This window comes from Apiospora aurea (assembly GCF_038362705.1).
Source record: "Apiospora aurea strain CBS 24483 chromosome Unknown utg000007l_segment0_segment0, whole genome shotgun sequence".
In the NCBI taxonomy this organism is placed as follows: Eukaryota; Fungi; Ascomycota; class Sordariomycetes; order Amphisphaeriales; family Apiosporaceae; genus Apiospora; species Apiospora aurea.
This window is the reverse complement of record NW_027117394.1, coordinates 2,868,310-2,890,888: the sequence shown is the minus strand read 5'-3', so window position 1 is coordinate 2,890,888 and position 22,579 is coordinate 2,868,310. Positions and strand designations below refer to the sequence as shown.

Genomic DNA, 22,579 nt, shown 5'->3' with positions numbered 1-22,579 from the left:
GCAACCGCCGGACCCCTGTCAGCCTGCCCCAGAAAAATTACACACCATGTCTGCAGTGAGAACGATTGGATGTGCACGATACTGGCATCGCTAAAGATGTATTTTTAGCCAGTAGTGGGTTTGCAATCGGCAACCCATCCGGCGCTGAAGATTGGGGCTGCATCTGCTTCAGAGGCGGCTCCGACAGGCGGTTGCCAGTTTGAAGATCACGCATGGACCTGTGGGGGATATGCGCTGCTTTCTGCTGTTGACTGGCGATAGCCGCTTGCCGCGTGAGCCACTAGGGGTTGCGAAGTGTTTCTATGTTCCACATTATCTGCCGTGACTGCACCTGTTCAGTCTAGACTTATGTGCTTATAGAGTCAGCCAAGGAATTGTCCGTTCATCGTGTCAAAGTGGTGGGATAATTAGGAACGAGATAGATCGCAAAACAGTAGCTGGCTAGTAACACCAAAATCACGTCGTCGACCCACAAAATGGTTGGTGGTCACGCAAGAGTTGATGGGAATATTTGCTGTATTATAAGATTCATTAGGTCATTATTACGTCGTCGAGGCATATAGCCTGAACAGATAGGCCTATCCGAGGTTGTTCAGATCGGTTTGCGCTTTCATCGCATCCCCTATGCTAACAAAGTCGAGCTGCGGCGAGTCAGTCGATGCCAGGTCGCGAAGGGAGATAGGCATGAACTTACAAGGACAACATTCGGAGTCCGATTGTACTGGCCGTAGCACAGGTCTGTCTGCGCAAGAATCGAAGTCATCGAATTGGTCGTTCCGGCGTCCGCCAGATTAGGGATCAGAATGCCTGGGAAGATCTCGATGTCCAGGAAGTGGTTGACGATATACATGCGCCCATCAGCCGTTGCACCCTGCGGGCGGTCCAAGGCACATTGCGCGAAGTTCTTGTCAGTCGTGTCGAATGGTGTCTCAAAGTAGTACTTGAACTCGTCAAGGATCCACGGCACCTTGGAGGTGTCGGCATGGTAATCTGTCTCGCAATCAGCATCTGTAGTAAACTCGACCTGCTGGAACGCGAAACTTACCCATGAACACAACCAACCGCTGCTTGTTGGAGACCATGGTTCCCAAGGTAGGCCAGTCGTCCATGGTCAGATCTGCGCCGGGCGTGTAAGCGTAGCTGTCCAAACCGACCGCCTTGAAGGCATCGCCAAACTTGTTGATATCGATCGCATCTCCATTAGTAAGGAGTAAGGTGACAACTTCGTTCGGATTGCCATCCATCCACGCCTTGATATCCCCCAGGTAATCCTGGAGAGGACCAGCATCTAGAAGAATGCATGACGTGTGGCATAGCTCGATGGCGTCGTCCTTCGGGTGAGTCTGAGCCGTGAGGTAGCGGATACCGCCGCTCAGTTGCTTAGTGACGGATTCCAGCTGGTTGTCCGAGGGCAGTATGCCGACAAAAGAGGAATCGTGTGCACCCATGAACGTCACGTTGCTGTACTTCCGATCGCAGAGTTCAGTGTGGCCATTGCAGTCGAGGGCAAGGGCAACCGGCGCAAAGGCCAACGCCAATGTAGCAAAGGCGCGCATGGTGAGGGCGAGAATCCGAGCAGGCAGGCATCAACGGGCTCGACGATAGCCTGGAACTCGTCTGGGCTAGAAGGAAGGAGTCCAGCCTGGATCTTGGGAGGGCAGAGCGGGTGCAGATTCTTAAATAGTGGCAGAATTTGTTTTTTTTCCCACTGGTGACTTACTTGATATTCACTTGAACACCAGCTATGCATATCAAACGCCGTTTCGGAGGTGCATTCACTGTCACCCTGGCAAAAGGGCCGAGTCCAGCTGGCTCCAGTCAGCATTGCCGTGGGCGCATGAACGAGCCAGGTGAGCAATAGCTCAGTGGTTGATATTGGAGCCAGGAGCATGGTTCAGACGGCGCACGAGAAGCGGGAATGGGGCTTCACTGGATGAGACGGGGTCTTGCCATTCGAGCACCCCCGACAAGGGGGTGGCGACGCGTCTACTGTGTACCTACTCCAAAGCCATCGGATGCCTCACTCACTGCCTTCTCTCTCCATTCGAGCAGGCCACTGGGCCGTGGGCGAGCGTGGGCGAGCGTGGGCGCGTTTCTCGTACCAATTGGTTGATGAAAAGACGGGATGAGTTGCATGAGGAAGGAAGGATCCATGCGCCGGGGAGCACCTGTCCCTGGAAGGTGATCAGTGTGCACCCCACTTTAGGGGGGCCTGGGGGCAGCGAACGACGAAAACAGCAGCAGCAGCAGCCAACGTTCTTTTGCTGATGGAGGAAGCGGCATTTGGTAGATCAATGATGCTGACTGGGAAAGAGCATATTGGTGTCAAATTCGACCATGGAAATATCATCTAGATTAGCCATTTCCGGAGATCTTCCACTCAGGTATTTGTCGAAGTTGTATTGCTTCTTAGAGTTCAGGTAGGCCCATCTGGTTTAGCCACACCTTCAGGCAGCTCGTTGTGGCAGAGATCCGTGACGGCTTTGAATTTAAGCATCTTTCTTGTGGTGTATGTAGAACCTCGATCATCTCAAGTTTGTATTCCTTTAGCCTGGCGTCTGTCGCCACACACGTTGACATCCTTGGCTGTCTTATTGGCTTTTTTCTCCAGAGAGTAAATGCTTGCGGATACGGGTCTTGACGCTGTTCTTTTTCTGCTTTCTCTACCTGCTGATGACATGGATGGTGGCAACGGAAACACTTTTGCGGCAGACTCGAAAAGACAGGCTCGACCGTTTCGCGTGTGCAAGCTTTCCTGTTGAAACCATGCACGCTGGCCAGTCAGCTGCCGTAGCTGCCAAAGCGCCGTCTGCCTTCCCTGCTTGGCCCCCCTGTAGATTCATTAGTGCGGGAGCTGATGCCCACTCAACGAGATCTACCCGACTGACCCATCCTTGTGCACTTTATTGTTCCCCTGACTAAAAGCAGGCGGGGTTTTCTCGTTTGGTATCGCTAGGTAGGTATTATCGAGCAGAAGACCATAGAGTGATGATCTGAGAGACAGTATCCTTGATCTGGCATATTCCAGACCAAAAGATAGCATAGGTATCATTTAGAGTGAACCGCACTTGGAATGACACCGTCGTGGTCAACCCGCCGTACTGTTATCCAGCAATCGAACAGCAGCTACAGTTTCTGAGTCTTGCTCGCTACATACCCCAGTAATCTCACATATGTAGGTCTTACAACGATACCTGTTTCCATGCAGGTCAGATGGAAAAACATGTCTATCAATTTCCAGCGAACGTCCTAAGGCGTCTCATGCGGGAATAGCCCCGCGTTTTCCCGCCAGGCCAAGCCCAATCCCCAGCGCGGCGAGCCAAGACAAGCCCGCGAGGAACCAGCATAGACGCAGCCATTCGGCTTCGGTCCCGAACCCGAGCAGATCCGCCGCCAGGGGGCCCAGGAACATGCCCAGCGCCCACGCGGTGCTGTTGGCGGCCAGGAAGACCCCGCTCGTGAGCCAAGTAAGTCCCCAGCCGGTCGGTCTTCGGTCACCATCGTCATCGTCATGGGCAGAGGCAGCAGCAAGCCGCACCAGGAGCTCGCCGCCCTTCTGCGCGAACGTCGACTGGACCGTCATGTGCGCCGTGGTCGACACCGCGATGCAGATGCCGATCGAGAGGAGGTCAAGCACGAACAGAACTTCCACCCAGAGACTAGGCTTGTTGAGTAGCCCCGGCGCGCCTAGCGGGCACCCGGCCACTGCGAATACGTAGAGACTGAGGCGTCGCGGGCTGTGTTGTGCAGTGTAGCGCCCGACCCAGGGGCCCAGGACAGCGGGCGACAGGAGCGCGAAGATGGCGGCGCCGCCCAGGGTGGAGTTCCACGAGAAGTGGCGGAGGACATAGAGTGGAATTGTCTGCTTGTTTAAAACCGAAGAAGCCAAATCTCAGTGAATAGGTCCAAGGTTCTCAATGCCTGGCCAGAGGTCTCATGAGGGCACATGGGAACTTACGGCTTCTAATGCGTATCGCACTACGCCAGTTACTGTAGTGAACCCTACACTTATCACCGCATTCCATCTGATGTCCTTCAACGTCGCCTCGCATCTCGCACCATCTTCAGCAACGTTGAAGAAAGTAGAATTTCCGGCCGTGATCATGCCCGAGTCGGTGCTTTCGAGGGCCACCGCGGGTCCCGTTACGATCAGGCATGAAGTAGAGCAACGCGTCTCAGCATCTATCCATCGACTTTCTTCACTCGCGAGGGCCTCGTACTTCATGCTATCGCTTCTTTGGGCCTGCATTTTCTTCGGTTCGCGGACGAGCAATCTCAGTATCATATCGACGACAATGATACCCTCGGTCACTCCAAACACAGCCCAAAGGCCAACATGTTCGTAGAGCGAACCGCCTATAAGCGGTCCCAGCAGCTCGCCCACCGTCGTCGCCAGCTTCATGTAGCCCATATAGAACCCCAAAACTTCCGGTTCAATATGAGCTATCAGAAACGCCAGACCCGATATGTACAACAGAGCACCCGAAGCGCCTTGCAACGCCCGCGCTATCAGGATGTAGCTTGGCGTAGGTCCCAGGAAGAAAAGAAGCGTCGAGGCAAACAGAATCACGTTCCCGAGCATGAATAGACGGCTCTTGTGCGTGCATCGATCGGTGTAGTAGGCTGCTGCCCCTGTTTTGAGATGGCCGATTAGCTTCCAATAGTGGCATTCATCATAGCGGTGAAGGGTGCAACGTACAAGTTGATAGTAACGATGCGATCCCATATATCGCCAGTGCTAGAGACATCCAGTGTTCCACTGCATGCGACTCGGTAATGTGTCAGTATAGGATCAGTTTGATACTCAATCGGATGCCAACGTCCTATCCCACCTTTGGCTTCCGGTACAGCAAACCGTTTCCCAAAGAGTTCGGGCAAGAACGGCACTATCTGTGGTCGCGCCCAAGTTCAGTTTAGGTCTTCGGAGGACTCAAATATGTCCATCACGATGACGTACGAGAGTGTAGACAGCTCCGTCCTATCACAACTGGATTAATATAACTTGCCAAGCTGCCAGCCTCAGTATTGAAGACCAAGTATGTACTTACAGTAAACAGCGCGAATGCTACGCTGACCGCTATCAAGCGCCGCGAAGCTTCCGTCATTGCCTTAATGCGAACTTATTCAAATTATATCTCGGTATCGTGCTGATGATGGTGTACGCTTAGTGTTTGGCCAAGCTGCCTATCTCATAGTACTTAGATCCCAAGACGGCACGATCAAGCCTCATCATTATATACGACTGCGCCCCTGAATGAATGATCCATGTTTGCTCAAGGTTCGAAGCCCAATCCACCGCCCCAATGTCCCTTCCGAATCCTTTGGCTATCTGGGAGCAAATCAGGGAGCTTCCCGACGGTGATATATCTCTTCCGACTTTTCCTTCGTGGGCAAACAAGCGCTACCTGGCGACAAACAAATCCAACCTGCATTGTTGGTTCTCGCTCGCTGGCCAACGGGCAAACCCCGTACATTGACTTTTATGATGTGCATAGTAGATTCGCGTAAGACGATATGGCCCAGAATGAATATTTATAATGAAGCTGGGAATATAGATGCGCAAGCATATGAAGTGCGTTGGTCGTTGCCATGAGTGATCTGAGATTAACAAGTTCCGCAGAACAGCAATGCCTGGGTACATTCCTCTCACTCAAAATGACGTTACAAAAGCTGGAATTCCGTATACGGACCATTTTTCTTTTTTTTGGAAGTGCAGAGCGAGGCCCTTATGGAGTGTTGCAGTGTGCGTCTGCCAATGCACGTTTGGTTGTATTGGGGTCGCCAGAAAACAGGGTTGTTCCACACCACCATCTTACGCATTTAGGTGTTGGGCACTAAGGCAGCATGCATTTGCTGGGGATTTCTTCGTCATTGGAAAACGAAGGATGATGAGTTACCAGGCAAGGTCACTTTTCATTGAATGCCCACGACTCTAGGTTATATTCGAGGCCGTGTTCGCCTTTGTCGCCATGCTATGTCTTGTGCTGCGAAGCTCGATTGGTATTGTTATCCAAATCCAATTTGATTCACACAGATCGCGACTCGAGAAATAGCGAGCTCTCTTTGTTGTTTCATCCCAGTACCTTCGAATTTCGTCCCAGTAACTCCCATATGTGGTGGAAGGACCGAAACCATATGATCATGAGTTCTGGACTTAGTGTTGGTGGCAGTTTCGTGGTATGTAGGTATATTCGCCACCCCTCAAGCAAACGAGGGTTCTCCAACTCCTTGCCTTCTGGCAGCCCTCCCACAGATCTCAGAAGAGCAAATATGTTCCGAGCAACCAATAAATTAGAACCCATGAGATACTTGCGTCTGCATCTCTTGGTATAACCTTGAATGATGTGCTACATTGACGGTAGAACGCCCGCTCGATGGGGGTAGTCCTTGCCTGGACTAGCAGGATACCACACGACTGCAACTCTCGTCTGGGCAAGGAACCTAGACAAGAGTGATGCTTTACCATGGCGTGAAGTTGTCTTTGAGACAGTGGCGATAACAGTTATCTATCCACCAGGGCATTCGGTGATGTGCGGCATACATCGGCAAGATGGGCTGGTAGTCTAGTCACCCTAGGATTAAACGCACAATGCCGTTTCTCCCAGTGAAAGTAGACGCTTGACTTGTAGGTCTCTGTTCTAGTATTCGAGACTCATACGTTGGCCCAGAATGGCGTCTCATCCCATTGATCTTTCCTCTGTGGCCTCTGGCTTGACGATTCGTGCCATGCCCCAGGAATCATTGTACTCTTCCTCAACTTTCACTAGCAGCCTGGCTTCATTGGTGGCCGACACACTCTCGAGTTTGAGCGTGTTCTCCTTCAGCCAGTACAGTGCACTCGTGGCAGTCGAGTGGCTGAGACCCGCGGTCGCCTTGACGAGCTTGTAGTACTCCAGGAAGTAAGGTTGTGCGTCGCTGTATCGTTGCAGGCCGTAGAAAGTCTTTCCCTTCGCCATCAGCCAGACCGAGTACAGAACGGCATACTTCTGAGCATTCTGCGGGTTGGATTCCCACCAGAGCCCGATTTCTTGCAGTAACTGGTCCGCTTCGAAGAACTGGCCGTTGTCGGAAAGGAAGAACACCAACTGCATCTGCACTGCTCGGAAGTCGGGTGCCAAAGAGTCCATTTCCGTTAGGGAGGAGGCGTTGAGCATGTCGTTGCTCATCTTCGTGAGTGTCTTCTCGAAGATAGTCTCTACCTCGGATAAGGGGAAGGCGCCCTGCTTGTGGAGGAGGCGAGAGTGGTTGCACTGCAGATACATCACAATCCAGCTAGATTGCTTCAGATACGCCGACGCACAATCGAAGTATGCCCTTGATACAGTGCTGGCCGCCATTCGCGCCTCATCGGGGTTCATGTCGTTGTATTTTAGCCAGAATCGTGTTAGGGGGTGTGTCCTACCCTTCTTGATGGTGCTCAAGCCAAGGAGAAAGCGACTGAAGACCTTGGCGAGTTCCGGTCCGACGGCCAGCAACTTGAAGAAAGCGACATGAGCCACGGCTAAGCTTTCAGGGCTTTCTTGTCGCAAGATTGACACGCACAGGTCAAAGCAGTAATGAAGATTTTGGAAGTTCGCAGCCGAGTCTCGGTCTTGGGCTACATCGTCGGCTGCAACCCATAGTCTTTGCAGCCAAGTGCATGATTCCGAGCCCCAGTTGTAAGGTGTCATGTTGCTGGAAGCGAAGGTGAAAGTTGGTGACTGAAAGGCCGTAGTCGAATAATCCGATATAGCCCGCAGAGCCGCTTCGGCCATGCGATGTATATTTGGTGGGTTTATGATGGTTGCCACGGGGAGGGCGACACCGAGCGGACCACGCTCCAATCATCAGCACCATCATCGGAGCTTGAAGACGACTTGGCGACTCGGAGATTCTCTTTGAGCATCTTCGAGCCAATCTTGCGACCGCGAATTTCGAGCGGCACCGTGATCTCTCCATGTTTGGCCTGGCGAATAATCTCTCTTGTTTCGCTGACTTTAAGGTTCTTCTTCAGGCCCCATTCCCGGGTGCGTGCCTTGTACATTTTGGGCCTTTAGGGAGAGTATGTAAGTAAGGATGCTGGCTCGGGCCCGACCATCTTGGCGAGTTGCGTGGCTTGGTTGCTTGGCCATCACTTACGTTGCATTGAACCCATGGTCTCGACTCATGATCTCGACCACCTCCCGTAGTGGCCGGTTCTCATCCCAAAACAACCGAGTGATGGTTTCTCTGTGAGATTCCCATTCCTGGGCGCTCGCCCAGGCCTTATGGTTGAGAGAATGTGGTTTTTTCTTGCTGCCGTTGAGTGCCATGATGCACTCACTTCATCGCGTGCAAAACGCCAACTACCAGAGAACGATGGAGCTTCCACCGGATTGATTCAGATCGCAAGTCCGAACTTGGGTATAGGGAGGGAATGCAACGGTCCAAACGATCAGTGTTCAAATGGGTCCCCCCTCAAGCCTGTATTCGAGTACGTGTGTTGCTGTCTTTGCGACGATGGTGCCTTGAATGGATCATAATAGGCATCGGCGTTGGCCTGATATATTGACGGACGCAACCCGATAAGAAGAGTCCTGGAAATTTGATGCTCGATGCTCAATGCCAGATGTCTTCAGAAGTGAGGCTTCAATCGATTCGGATCCGGAGTCCTTCGCGTCTGCACAGCCTTCGCGGTCAATGCAACCACCAGTCACGTTCGGCAGGCCTCCCGGTCACCAGGGTGCCCGCGGGGATGCAAGAGCCAAGCACCAGCAGTTGAGAAGTGAAGGTTGGGCGATGATCGTTTCGGAAAATGGCAACTGGGGGATCGAAGATGTTGTCAGTTTGTGTCGCTTGTTTGGCTTGGTCGATTTTGACGAAGTCGGTGTGGCGTGGCTTCCCTAGGTAATATCTCTTCGGATCCTACATTAAGCCAAAGACGGTCCTTGGCCCAGTAGACACGACACCCCTGCAATCCCCAGGGACCACCCATGCCCTGCCCACATCCCCAACCCTCCTCCATTTTGCCAATGTGGTCTCGGTAGTTGGGCGGGTTACTGCCCACTGCGGTTGGGCCGGATCTTATCAACGATAGACCGAATATGCCTGGCCGTCTTCCACATCTTGTTTGTGAATACACTGCTAATTTTACGTATGTGTTTCAGCTGATCTACAATCTCAGTCCGATCGGTTGCCATGCCAGGTGGTGGATGAATTGTCTAGCGTTTGTATTCGGTTTCTTACTAACATATAAGCCTCGTCTGTGGCGTTTGCTGGTTCTTTTTTACGACGGTGGCGGCCTCGCATTCGAGCCCCAGGGAGTAACTCTAGATGCGTAATCTTAATCGATTCCGTGGAACTGTCGAAGACTCGAGGTAGGGGTACAGTCGGGAATCATAGCCAGGCACTTCGTATCAAATAACAATATATACCCTACTTGAGCCAGAGTGGCATATGAACTTGTTGACGTACTAGTACCACCTTTTGATATTCAGCTCGCCAGGGCTGGTGCCTTTGTGGGACCAGGGACTACTTACATCTTTACTAATTTCCGAATAGCGCGCTACAGTTGCCGCCTGACCTGCGTAAACGCGGCTGATCCAACGGTAGAACCTGAGAGCATCGCCGTGGTTGATTCAAGCGAACTACACGTTACTTCAATACCACCGAAAGCTGGCTGGCGTACGGATTAGGCAAAACAGGACGAGGAGGAGCAGAGCACAGCTACAACGAGGGCAAGTCTAGAAAGCACAATCCCAAATCCAATTATGCCGGGCGTTCCAAACCAGGTCGATCAGGTCACGGCCGCAGCGTGAGGACTGCATACCTTCTCCATGCCCACCATTGCACTTGAAGACCCAATTGCACCTACATTGAGATGCTTCTACTCCCTCCATTCTGTCCTCCAATCACGAAAGGATAGAAAGTTGCGAGCGTTTGTCGGTGCTTACTTGCTGGATCGGCGCCCGATTTCAAGCTAGTGCGGGGTAATTGGCATCCTTCGCGGAGAAGGCATGTCGCAGTAGCAAGTGTCAGCACTGCTAAAGAGATACCAGAACGAGCAGTTGAGATTTCCTTCACCAACAACGGCTACTTTGATGGACCTTCAGCGAAAGTTCGGTTTGGATTCAATGCAAGTGGTTTGTAACACATGTGTACATACATGTAGTGTGCTGACTGGACCGGCTCCCGGATCGATTCAATGTCCAACATAAGGAGCTATGGCCAGCGTAACTGCCGGTGGGGCAGTTTGGTGATGTCACTAGCCCGTCACTTGCGGGAGCTATCAATAAGGCCTGACCACTAAGAAGCTTCAGATTACGCGTAGATGTTGCTGGCCGGCTCAATTACGACATGCAAAAAACAGCGGTTTTACTGGCTAGCTACAGGAACAGTCATGCACCTGGGAGATAACTCTACAGCGACTCTACCTATCAATTCACCGCGCTGTCAAAAGAACCAAACGGTCATTGCCGAAGTATTAGGTTACTCTCCAGCCATCTCTCAAGTACTGGTATCGCATGATTGAACGATCTGAAGAGCGGAGAAGCTGTCCTTCCCACCAATACCTTGTTGACTCTCGCCCATCGTTCTCGCGAATTCACTTCCCCCCTCTACCTTCATGAATTCTGCAAGACCACTACTCTTGCGGCCAGTAATTGCGCGAGCCACCGTGAAGCCTAGCAACTTCTTCATTGCCCAGAAGCGTAATTCCATATTCACGTTCCAGACTCGAGCCATGTCCGAATTCAAGCTCAAGGACATCTCCTCGCTGTCCCTCCAGCCCGGAGAGAAGCAGGAGGCAGAAGTAGAAGGCATTGAGGGAGGCAAGGTCCTCCTCGCCAATGTCGGTGGCAAGCTCCAGGCACTTGGCCCCAAGTGCACTCACTATGGCGCACCATTGGTTAAGGGCGTCATGACCAAGTCTGGTCGCATCACTTGCCCGTGGCACGGAGGTATGTTTTCTTCTTGCATAGGATCAATTGAGCAAGTCTGCTCCTGACTGCCACCGTCTAACATATGATTGTTACATACAGCCTGTTTCAACGGCAAGACCGGCGACGTCGAGGACGCCCCTGCCCTGGATTCCCTGCCAGTATTCAAGGTCATCGAGAAAGACGGAGCCGTCTACGTACAAGGCGAAGAGGCCACCATCAAGGCGGGCCGACGCCAGCCCAACCTGAAGAGCACCTCTGCTACCAAGTCCGAGAAGATCGTCGTTGTGGGAGGAGGTAGTGGAGGTCTTGGCTTGGTCCAGGGACTTCGCGAAAAGGGCTACGGTGGAAAGATCACCATGATCACAAACGAAGGCGTGCTCCCCATCGACCGAACCAAGCTGTCCAAGGCTCTGATGACCGACGCGTCCAAGCTACAGTGGAGAGATGATGAGTGGTTCAAGACAGGCTCCGTGGACGTTGTTCAGCAAGAGGTCACTGGTGTCGACTTCGGCTCCAAGGAGGTTACCACCAAGGCCGGCGGCAAGTTCGGCTACGACAAGTTGGTCCTGGCCACCGGTGGCACTCCCCGGAATCTTCCCCTGCAGGGTTTCAAGGTGCTTGGCAACATCTTCAAGCTTCGAAATATCGAGAATGCCAAGGAAATCAACACTGCTATCGGCGATAAGGGGAGGAAGATCGTCGTCGTTGGCAGCAGTTTCATTGGTATGGAACTCGCCAACTGCGTAGCTGCGGATAACACTGTCACCGTCGTCGGAATGGAAAACACCCCTCTGGAGCGTGTTCTCGGAAAGGAAGTCGGCGCCGGCCTCCAGAAGAGCCTCGAGGGCAAGGGTGTCAAGTTCTACATGGGTGCTAGCGTTGACAAGGCCGAGCCATCATCTTCAGACCCCTCCAAGGTCGGCTCTGTAGTCTTGAAGGATGGAACTAAGCTGGATGCAGATCTCGTTGTTCTTGGCATTGGTGTTTCACCATCTACTGAATACCTGAGCGAGAATAAGGTCGTCCGACTTGAGGAGGACGGATCGCTGAAGACTGACGAGCAATATTCGGTGGTTGGCCTGAAGGATGTCTACGCCATTGGAGATATCGCATCGTTCCCTTACCAGGGACCTGGTGGAGAGGGCAAGTACACGCGTATTGAGCATTGGAACGTCGCTCAACAATCCGGTCGTATTGTGGCAGGCCACATCGTCAACCCTTCGATCAAGCCGGAGTTCTTCACTCCGATCTTCTGGTCTGCTTTGGGAGCCCAGCTGCGCTACTGTGGAAACACATCCAACGGTTACGATGACCTCATCCTGAACGGTAACCCTGCGGAGGCGAACTTTGTCGCTTACTACTGTAAGGGCGAGACAGTTGTCGCTCTGGCCAGCATGGGACGGGATCCTGTCATGGCCCAGGCAGCCGAGCTGATGAGGCGCCACAAGATGCCCCCCAAGAGTGAGATCAAGGGTGGTTTGGATATTCTGAGTCTTGGATCGCCTGAGTAAAGGGGTGAATACTTGGGGCAGTCCATAATCTGGGATATCACTTCAGCGTAAGACCTTAGTAGGCTAATTACTTGAACCGAATAAGGTGTTCAAATCGATTCATTATTCAACTGCCATTTGCTATGGCCCCTGAGCCTTACAACAAGGCATGCTGCCACGCGTTTGGGGCGTATCACATCCATTTATTAACCACGACTGACGCAATATTCGAGATATTAGAATGCCCAGGAAACTGTACGAGCATGATTGATGTCCAACGATTGTCATGCTGTGACATTGTGATGGTGTCATCGACTCTTTCCCCAGTTCTATCAAGTCAGCCTAGTCGTCGACGAATAGGCTGGCCCCTGTCCCCCTGCTCCACCCCTCCGCAGATCGGCATGCAGAGCGGGTTCCTTTCGGATGTAGCTCCGGCTGATAACGCTCAGATGTGGGATGGCAGCAGCTATATAAGTCTGCGCACTCAGACATGGGTAAATGACATTACACCCATGCTCGCTCTATCTTGCCGCTTACTCCTTTGACATCTGTGAAGACGCGACGATCCCATTCTCTTACATCGATTCTCCTACGGCAAGCCAACAAAATGGCCGAGAACCAAACAGCATCACCAGCAGATCATGCGAAGCTCGTCACTGGCGTCACGAAGCCGGGCTCCGATGCTATTCTCAATGTGGACGAGGCCATTGGCGGCGGGGAGGAGGCAGTGGGTGGTGGTGCGGGGCAGTGGGGGTTCCCGAGGCCCAAGGGGCAGTCGCTGTCCTACTGGCTGCAGCAGGTGCGCTGTGACAAGCTGATTAGCCACCGGACGACGGAGCAGCTCCCGGAGACGGCGGACACGGTGATTATTGGAAGTGGTGTAAGTCTAAGGGGACTGAACAGTTGTGGTATCGTATTTTCAGCCGGCTAATCAATCTGTTTTCTCTAGATTACAGGCACGCTCGTGGCCAAGTATCACAAGGAGACCTGGCCCGATAAGAGTGTGGTTGTGCTCGAGGCCCGGGACTTTTGCTCGGGCGCTACGGGGCGGAATGCTGGACACTGCAAACCAGACCAGTGGAGGGGGTTCGGGAAGTATGAGAAGCAGTTTGGTGCTGAGCAGGCTATGAAGGTAAGTAAGAGGTCCTTTCTTTCCCTGCTTAACCTACAGATCTCCAGCCCCGCCTCTTCCCTTTTTATCCCTCTCCGACCCTGTTTTCTAAGTGGTACATCCACTTACTGACTTTATCCATCAGATCCTGCAAAACGAACAAGACACCTGGGAAGCCCTAGTCGCCTACATCCGCGAAAAGAACGTCGACTGCGACCTCTGGGTCGGCGACACCCTCGACGTGCCGCTCGACCCCGAGACGGCCGCGCTGGCCCGCGACGTCTTCGACCGCTACCGCGCCGCGGGCGGCAAGGTCGACCACATCAAGGTGACGGCGGACCCGGCGGAGGCCCGCCGGATCACCCGCCTCGCGGACGCGCAGGCCTGCTACGCGTGGCCGGCCGCGACGCTGCAGCCGCGCAAGCTGGTGGCGCACGTCATGGGGGTCAATTTGGCGGCGGGCGTGAATCTGCAGACGTTTACGCCGGTGCGGAGGGTGAGTCCTTATGATGACGACACGAAACAGAATGATACGGAGAAGGGGAATGGAGAAGAGACGAAGAAGTACCGCTGGGCAGTCCACACCGACCGCGGCGCCATCGCGTGCGTCGACGTCGTCCACGCCTCCAACGCGTACCTGCCGGCCTACGAGCCCTCTCTCCGGGGCCTGATCCGCCCCAAGCCGCACATGTGCAACAAGGTGATCCCGCCCCTCAAATTCGCGGGCTCGGGCGCCCTGCGCAATTCGTATGGCGTCCTGCTGCGCGACGGGTCGCTGTTCAGCATCAACCCGCGCTACGGCGCCGACGGCGTCGTCATGGTCGGCGGCTCGAATCCGGGCCAGCTCAAGCTGGACGCGTGGGTCGCCGCGCAGCCCGCGGCGGACCGGCGGTGCGTCGACGACGGGCTCTCGTTCTCCTCGGCGGGAAACGGTAGTGGTGATAGTGAAGGCACGGCGGCGGCGAGACTGGTCACGGACGAGGTGCGCCAGTTCGCCGAGGCGCAGTTCGACGGGTGGCGCGAGTCTGCCGGGGACGACGGGCTGGGGCCGGGCGCCGGGTACGAGTACTCGTGGAGCGGCATCATCGGCGTCGCGGCCGACGGCGTGCCGTTCGTGGGCGAGATGCCCGGTAAACAGAGGGCAGGACAGTGGGTGTGTGCAGGTCACTGTGGGCACGGCATGGCGCGGATCTTCACAGCGGCGCCGGGGCTGGTCAAATTGATGACGGGGGAAGGGTGGGGGAGTACCGGATTGCCGGATGTGTATCAGCTCACGCAGCAGAGATTGGACGGATTACGGGATCAGGCGAGCCGAGATGGGGGTTGGACGAGTCGTGATGGGCAAAACGGCAACAGTGGTGTTTGGCTCGAGTCACGACCTGTGTAATATTTTCAAAGCCAGCCAGCCTGAAGCTCGCTTCCTTCGGAGCCAAGGCAGTTAGATACCTCACTTGATGTGCACACCGCAATGAAATTCGCTTTCTCTCAAAACTACTGGTTCCTGGGGTTAGGACCGAGACCAGTCGATCATGCTTCATTTGAAAGTCACACTGCAAGCACCCCACGTAATAAGCAACGGTCTTGTGGTCAAACATGCCAACCCGTTGGCGCTGCTCCAGCCACCACGCCCGCGCCGTGATTCCGCGCAATTATACCGGCAAGTCTGACTAGATCCCCTTGCATTGACACCGTGTACACTTGGCTCGCTTCGGAAGTAAGGGTATCGGCTGAGCTCACTGATCATCCCTTGCATCTATAATACAGTAATAGTATCGCCCTTTTGGTAAAGTCTCCAAGCCGCCCACCAGCCCACATCTTTGGATACGAGAAGGAGACTGGACTAACAAACTAAAGCGGTTGTCTGGTTGTCATTGACTGCTTTTTTTTTTTTTTTTTTTTTCTTTTGTCAAGGGTCTGACCAGAAGGACCAAATATGGAGTATAGCGTCATCTATAAGATGTTTGAGGAAAGTCCGCCAGCAGTTCCTCCGGCGTAGTCTCTCCGGACCCCATTCTTTCTCTTGCAGAGATGGGAAGCGCGATCAGCCTGCGCTGTGCCGTAGCCTCAACGCAACTGAAGCATGTGGTTCTTCCTTTTAGTGGACCTGCCGAGACGCGAAACCGGCGTCTCTCATTCGTCGGATGCCACACCACCCATGTATGTATACCTGCAGCTGTCGGAAGTTGGAGACGGATGAGAGATAAAGAGAGAGAGAGAAAGAGAGAGAGTGTGTGTGTGAGAAAGAGGAAGAGAGAGTAGCGGTATCCCCCCATACAGTAGAGCTACTGGCGTATCTACTGCACCACCCACCCTGCAAGTACCGGAGGGGAGCCAGTTAAGCACCAGCGTGGCAGTCGGGAGGAGCCACCAATTTGACAGGTTGAGCAGGGGTAAACCATATGGGTGGTTACCACCGGTCTCTTTGCGTAAGGTAAGTAGTGGGGATCTACGCGAAACAATGCTTTATAAGAGAGCATGCCCAGAGGGGTAGGTAGGCAATCAACTGCTCTCTCAACCTGATTCAGCAGAAGAAGACGGCAATGGCTATCGCACGTATGCCGCTCAACATTGGCGACAGAGATGCCAGCAGTGTCGCTTGTATTGTGGCCGGGCTATTAGCCTTTTGGTTTATAGTAGCGACCTTCGTCTCTTGGTACCGCCTAAGACACATTCCCGGGCCATGGTACACCGGTCTGACGTCGGCCTGGGTCGGCTGGGTGGCTTACAGCGGGAAAGCTCACGCCGTGTACCTGGGCATAAGCGACAAGTACGGCAGCCTGGCCCGCATCGGACCCAACGCGCTCACGACGTCGGACCCGGAGCTCGTGAAGCGCATGTCCAACACCAAGAGCATGTACAGCAAGTCCGAGTGGGTCGACGGGCACCGCCTGAACCCGTATCACGGCACCATGTTCATGGTCCGGGACCCGATCGAGCACGATAAGATGAAGGCCCGGTTGGCGCCCGCGTACAGCGGCCGCGACACGCCGCACCTGGAGCAATGCGTCGACCAGCAAATCTTGAATCTACTAGCCCTGATTCGCCGGACGTACCTTTCAACACCTGAGGAGGGCGTCTTCCGCACTATGCCCCTTATCGACGTGATTTCGTTCTTCACCCTGGACGTTATCTCCAAAGTGGCCCTTGGGAGCGAGTTCGGGTGCTGCGCGAAGAACTCGGACCCTTATAAGTTCCATGAGGTCTTGGGCGAACACGTGCCCAAGATGGGTCTTACGACCGATGTCCCTTGGATCCGTCGTATTCTCTATTCTCCCCTTGGCCTGAGGCTTTTCGGTCCTCGTGAGACGGACAAGTCAGGCATGGGGCCGCTGATGAAGTATGTCATAACCTCTGAAGTTTTACACCCCCTTATACCCTTCCATAGCTTATATGATGATACAGAGTCACCAACGATGTTGTCCGATCCCGATATGGTCAGGTTCAGGAAGGCAAGTCGGATATGCTGGTAAGTGAACACGCTTGATCGAGTGATATAGAAATGGCTCATTTACTGATTGACTTACCTCTCTTTCTCATTTCCCAGGGGTCGTTCATCAACCACGGCCTGACACAGGCGGAATGTGAAAGCGAGGCGCTCTTCATGTTTGCTGCCGGGTCCGACACATCCGCCTCCGCCATTCGCATAACGATGTTATACATCTTATCCTGCCCCCGTGTGTACCAGAAGCTCAAGGCGGAGATCCGCGCCGCGATCCGCGAAGGTCGGGCCTCGAGCCCCGTGATCACGGTAGCCGAGGCCAAGCAATTGCCGTATCTCCAGGTACGTTGAGATTGGAAGCTAACACGCTCTCTTTCCTTCTCTTTTTCCTCATAACTCACGAGTACGACAGGCCGTCCTCTACGAAGGCCTCCGCATGCGCCCTGTAACCACCGGCCAACAAGCCAAAGAAGTCCCCGCCGGCGGCGACACCATCGACGGCCGCTTCATCCCCGGCGGCACCTCCATCGCCATCAACTTCGCCGCCATCCTGCGGTCCACGCGCCTCTTCGGCCCCGACGCCGACGTCTTCCGCCCCGAGCGCTTCCTCGACCTGCCCTCACCGGCCGCGCTCGCCGCCATGCGCCGCAACGTTGAGCTCAACTTCGGGCACGGCCGCTTCATGTGCGCGGGGAAGCCGCTCGCGTTCATGGAGTTTCACAAGGTTTACTTCCAGGTATGTTGTTTGTCCCAATCACGCTTGTAACTCATAATCCGCGTGTGGTGGTGTGTGTGTGTGATGTGACGAGGAGCGACATGTTGCTAACCGGCATGCAGCTGTTGCGGGAATTCGATTTCCAGCTTCTGGAGCCCCAACACCCCTTGCGCTCCGAGAGCTACGCCCTCTTCCGTGACTCGGGTTTGATGGTGCGCGTTACGAAAGCTGTGGGCATGGAGTAGGCGAGTCTGTATGGAGAAGGGATGATGTTGGGGGAGAAGGTAACTGAAGCAGAAGGGTTCATCGGAATAAGCGAAGGGGGAAATACCAGGTAATTTACAATTTTCCTTGATCCTCGATGGCTTAATGGTTTGGCCCAAGGCGCATTCGAAGCTTCTTCAGTGGGCTTCAGTGGGTTGTAGAAGATAGTTTAGCTGCTTTAGGCTCTAAGGCATAAGTTTAGTGCGAGCAAATCCACTGTTACCCGCCTCCCGCTACCACCCCGCGTTGGTTCAGTGGAGCCTTAAGTATGTTCTTCACTTCCTTGACTTGCATGAATCGAAATCAGAAGGGGTTAAATTAAATGTCTATAACCACATGCGCCTAGCTATGTTCATCTCAGGCCTTTGGCATTGGTCTCCCTCTCTACTAGCACTAGACTAAACCTTGGATCTGCTAAACGGGGTAAGATTGAGCCCAATTGCCGTGAGTATCGAAACTCACACAGTGATCATGCCAGCCTGCTGCCGTGCCGCGTCTCTATGCGGCCTTCTGTTGTGGGGGCCACGATTGACAGCCCGTCGACAGTCGACGACTGGCGCGAAATAGCGTCCCGGGCACGCTTGAAGCGCATCTCATCCAATTCCACGCCCTCGTCGCCTTCTCTCATGCTGTGCCCATGCTCCTTTTTGTTCTCGTCGCCGTACCGATACCCCAGCGTGCGCAGAAGTAACTGCGTATCGGTAAACCCAGCCTCCTCACTGACCAGCGTCTCTTGGTCTTGGAAGCATGCGTAACCATCAAACCCGTCCGCGATGAATGCGACCATGGCAACGGTTAGCTTCTGCCCGTCTCCGGGATATATGCGCCTCTCCTCATGGGCGCCCCGAGGGCACTGCCAGACTTCCAGAATGCGGCTACCTTCTCTTCTCGACCAGTCCGCCACCAACCGGAGCCCAGAATACTGAAGGAACCGCCCATTGGTATGTGCATCGGAGAAGGAATTCTCTAGAGCACGGAGCAGGACGTCTCCTGTGATCCGTTTCACGACAATTGTGTTGTCGAACGGTAGGATCTCGATCAGATCTCGCACAGTGAGCGGCGATGCCGCGCCGGAACCGATGGTGGCTTGGATAACCTTATCGCAGCGAATGCTACCGCTGTTTACGAAGCCTATGTCGACGTCGTAGAAGGCTCGCACCATGTCTGCGACCATGTTACCGAGATTGGACTCTTGCGACCGGATGATGCTGCCAACGCCTTGGAGCGGAACCGCCGTGTGGACCAGCGGATCGGCTCCAAGCGCATCGATCTGTTGGTGGACGCCTTGAAGGCACTCGGTTACGCGTTGCCAGTTTTCCTCCAGCGCGGCATGATCATTCACCATCGCGCGCGACATGTCGGCAACCTGTTCGATCGTCACGGATTGAAGAACAGCCTCAGAGGCGCCGTCGCTGTCACTACCGGCAACAGCGCGACGATCGACCTGCAGCGTCACGCAGGATAGGCCTTGCCAGTCCGTGCCGCTCTTGACAATGCGAACGGCACCGTGGGCTTTCGGGACCATCCCGTCGATGCCATCAGCAGCAACATCAGGATAACGGCAATCTAATACTTGAGGGTCCTTCGCACGGGCTGAGTAACGTTTAAGGTCTCCTCCGTACCGCCGAAGCAAGTCGTGGTCGTGGCCACCAAGAATCAGATCGAGCCGCTCGTCTTTAGCCATCGCCGCATCGCCATCGCCCCCAAGGGCTTCGGACAGCTCAACATCCTCCGCAAGGCGCATGTGCGTGACGGCGATAACGAAATCGCAGCCGGCGACGCGACGAAGGTGGCGCGTGCATGACCGCGCGCTCTCAATCGGATTCTCAATGACGCAGCGTGGAAGTTCCCGGCAGTTGGATGGCCAGTCCCTGTTGTTCATTTACATCATCTGTTGTCAGCTGGAAAGAAGCGCCTCACTCAACCGGGGAACAGAAAGGCGCTGGCGGGACTTTCATCCAAAAAGACCCCTGATACTACAACTGGGGTTTTCACTTACGTTCCGGCAAGACCGAAGAAGCCGACTCTAAATCCTTGAAGTGTCGCGATATGGTATTTCTGAGCCCCGGCAAAAAGGGTATTTGTCAGCCCATGGTTGCCCCCGGAAGAGTCGTGATGGGCTACATGGAACGCATTGGAAAGTAACCATGGAAAGTTTGTATGTGCAGTGAGCTCCCGAAGTCTGTGGCCTCCGAAGTCAAAGTCTGCCAGATGGGATTATTATGGCTGTCGTAATTGCAATGTGGAAAGGATACTCGCCATGGTTTCCGTAACAAGCCAGTTCAACTTGTAGCTCTTTCAAAAGTGGCAGCATGTGGGCTCCCCTTAGAATCGACGCTTCGAGCGACGGAGAGAAGATGTCGCCGGAGAAGACGGTGAAGGGTGTGCATGCCTTGTTTTTCTCACGGTACGCTTGCAACTGCGTCAAGAACTTGGCAATAATTTCTTGCTTCGATATGTGATACTGATGAGATTTCAGTATTGGGTATTATCATTTCGACAAGGTTGCTTACCACATCGTTGAAATGAAGGAGGACAAGCTCGGCTGCAGGCATGACTGGGTATTTGTTCGATGCTGGAATGGTTCTCACTGAGGGAGAACACAAGTCGGGAGTCAGTACCTAAGTAAGTACCAATGCTAGTTGAATGAAGTCGTGGATGCTGTTAGGGTAAGTTCAGAGCGAACCGGGGAAAGCAGTCTCGGCATGAGTCACAACTTGCGTAAAATCCCACGCCTCCGCGGATGACTGGATTACCTGCATTGCCTGCCAAGTAAGGTACATGTAAGTAGGAATGCCTTCCAGTTTGTAACATTGAAATGAATGCCCCACAAACCGTAAGCTGGTACTGTGTGTATTTCTTAGTTGTACCTACTTACATATATGTATTTGTACATGCTAGGTTACACAAACTAAAGACTTCTGGAGGGTATCGTTCATGGGACCCTTCTAGGACATGCATTTACACAGTGAAATGGTGCAGTGCTCCAGATTCTAGTCCATCTAAGTAAGGTATGAAGTTACACTCGGTATTCGTTGCTGGCCTCTCTCCCTAATACCCGTCCGTCCCCTATTTTCAGCACGTACTCGTACATCACGACCATGAGAGCAATTGCAGCGGTCACGGTAGCACAGACGAGCACCATAGTAAACGTTTGTCTCAAGCCGACCATATACGAGTCGACCACGTGGGTTGCCTCCGCACCGAAGGCTTCGCCGATGTCTAGTGCACCGTAGTGCAGCGCACCTGCGCCGTCCAGCGACGGGGCCGTCCGGCGTAAACTCGCCAGCAGCCCGTTGGCGAAGATGGCCTCGCCCGCGGAGACGAAGACGGCGCCGCCGGCGAGCTCGAAGAACATGGTGAGGCCGATTGTGGCCGGGATGTCGTCGAAGGGGAGGTTCTTCTGGTTGGCGACCAAGGCAATCTCCATGGAGATGCCCACGCCGATGCCGACGAGTGCTTGAAACCCAATCCATTCTTTCGCAGGCGAGGCACGACCTAGGTTCAGGATCAAGGCAGATCCAGCAACCATTAGGAGAGCCCCGACAACAAAAAGCGGCATCCATTGCCTCGTCCTGGCCATGAGTGAAGTTGACACAATCGTGAAAAGGGACACCCCCAGGATCAGCGGGATGTTGCGGATTCCGCTTTCCACGGCGCTCGAGTCCCGTACGGCTTGGAAGTATATAGGGAAGAAATAAACCAGCGTAAAGTACAGTCCAGACACCATGAATGTATATGCGCAATTGGGCCACACCGGCCAGCGCTTGAGCAGACGTAATGGGACCATGGCGTGGTCTCCCATGAAGGCCTCATTCAGCCAAAAGACGACTGTAAGAACGCCGGATAAAGTTAACAATGCAATTACAGAAGCCGATCCCCATGGCCTGGTTACTTGGCCCCATTGCATCGCCAGTATGAAGCAGGCCATAGCGGCGGTCACGACCACGATGCCGAAGAAGTCCAGGTCGACCAGGACGGACCACCAGTTCTGCCGCCTTGCCTCCTGTAGCCCTTTGGAATGCTTGGGCGTCCTGAAGAAGACGAACAGGGCCAGAAGTGCGATCCCGCCGATGGGGAGATTGATCCAGAAAACCCAGCGCCAGGAAACGCGACTGGTAAGCGCCCCGCCGATGAGAGGGGCCCGCGACGCTCGCGCAGCTGAAGGTAACACCAATGATGCCGATACACACAGGACGCCAGTCCTCGCTTGTTATGAAGGCTATGATGGTGAAGACTCCGCCGAGTATGCCTGACGCACCAACGCCAGATACTGCGCGTCCTACAATGACGACCGCGCTTGCTGGGTGCGACAGCCGAGAGGACACAGCCTGTCTCAAAGATGATGATGGATGACGCAAAGGCCCATAGGAGGTCGAAGGCGGTATACAATTTACCCCACGTTCCTTGAAAGGTTGCCTACGGAAGAAGGAAGGCGGATCCGTACCATCCCACGTCGCTCAGGCTTCCAACAGCTTGGCTGATGGTGGAGATGCTGTCGCCACTATGGTGCTGTCAAGAGCAGCAAGGAAGCAACAAAGCATGAGCGTCCCGAGTATCGCGATAAGATTGAAGCCCCGGGGTAACGGTGCCGAGACCGGCTGGCTCTGGGTGGTCGTAGGGTCAGCCATAGAGGATGAGTCCCCAGCAGGGGCATTCGCC

The 22,579-nt window shown here is 54.1% G+C and overlaps 8 protein-coding genes across 8 annotated transcripts; 3 read left to right on the top strand and 5 right to left on the bottom strand.

Moving 5' to 3' along the window:
- Positions 1–578: 578 nt before the first annotated feature.
- Positions 579–1,556, bottom strand: PG986_011147 (PLC-like phosphodiesterase; the record flags this gene model as incomplete). Its single annotated transcript, XM_066847369.1, has 3 exons — positions 579–641; positions 695–990; positions 1,046–1,556. 3 exons carry the CDS (start codon positions 1,554–1,556, stop codon positions 579–581), a joined length of 870 nt encoding a protein of 289 aa, XP_066696860.1.
- Positions 1,557–3,259: 1,703 nt separating this feature from the next.
- Positions 3,260–4,726, bottom strand: PG986_011146 (uncharacterized protein; the record flags this gene model as incomplete). The annotated part of the gene is made up of 3 exons (XM_066847368.1): positions 3,260–3,862; positions 3,959–4,654; positions 4,700–4,726. 3 exons carry the CDS (start codon positions 4,724–4,726, stop codon positions 3,260–3,262), a joined length of 1,326 nt encoding a protein of 441 aa, XP_066696859.1.
- Positions 4,727–6,677: 1,951 nt separating this feature from the next.
- Positions 6,678–8,291, bottom strand: PG986_011145 (uncharacterized protein; the record flags this gene model as incomplete). Its single annotated transcript, XM_066847367.1, has 3 exons — positions 6,678–7,817; positions 7,865–8,030; positions 8,119–8,291. The coding sequence occupies 3 exons, from the start codon at positions 8,289–8,291 to the stop codon at positions 6,678–6,680; spliced, it is 1,479 nt and encodes a 492-aa protein (XP_066696858.1).
- A 2,291-nt stretch (positions 8,292–10,582) lies between these two features.
- On the top strand, positions 10,583–12,409 carry PG986_011144 (uncharacterized protein; the record flags this gene model as incomplete). Its single annotated transcript, XM_066847366.1, has 2 exons — positions 10,583–10,916; positions 10,998–12,409. 2 exons carry the CDS (start codon positions 10,583–10,585, stop codon positions 12,407–12,409), a joined length of 1,746 nt encoding a protein of 581 aa, XP_066696857.1.
- A 586-nt stretch (positions 12,410–12,995) lies between these two features.
- On the top strand, positions 12,996–14,886 carry PG986_011143 (FAD dependent oxidoreductase-domain-containing protein; the record flags this gene model as incomplete). Its single annotated transcript, XM_066847365.1, has 3 exons — positions 12,996–13,268; positions 13,338–13,520; positions 13,645–14,886. 3 exons carry the CDS (start codon positions 12,996–12,998, stop codon positions 14,884–14,886), a joined length of 1,698 nt encoding a protein of 565 aa, XP_066696856.1.
- A 1,153-nt stretch (positions 14,887–16,039) lies between these two features.
- PG986_011142 (uncharacterized protein) lies at positions 16,040–17,898 on the top strand (the record flags this gene model as incomplete). Its single annotated transcript, XM_066847364.1, has 5 exons — positions 16,040–16,836; positions 16,902–16,965; positions 17,044–17,280; positions 17,351–17,674; positions 17,776–17,898. 5 exons carry the CDS (start codon positions 16,040–16,042, stop codon positions 17,896–17,898), a joined length of 1,545 nt encoding a protein of 514 aa, XP_066696855.1.
- Positions 17,899–18,386: 488 nt separating this feature from the next.
- On the bottom strand, positions 18,387–20,381 carry PG986_011141 (uncharacterized protein; the record flags this gene model as incomplete). The annotated part of the gene is made up of 3 exons (XM_066847363.1): positions 18,387–19,788; positions 19,917–20,121; positions 20,192–20,381. Coding segments are annotated over 3 exons (1,797 nt in total), but the record flags the coding sequence as incomplete, so codon positions are not given.
- Positions 20,382–20,936: 555 nt separating this feature from the next.
- PG986_011140 (uncharacterized protein) lies at positions 20,937–21,707 on the bottom strand (the record flags this gene model as incomplete). Its single annotated transcript, XM_066847362.1, has 1 exon — positions 20,937–21,707. One exon carries the CDS (start codon positions 21,705–21,707, stop codon positions 20,937–20,939), a length of 771 nt encoding a protein of 256 aa, XP_066696853.1.
- Positions 21,708–22,579: the final 872 nt, after the last annotated feature.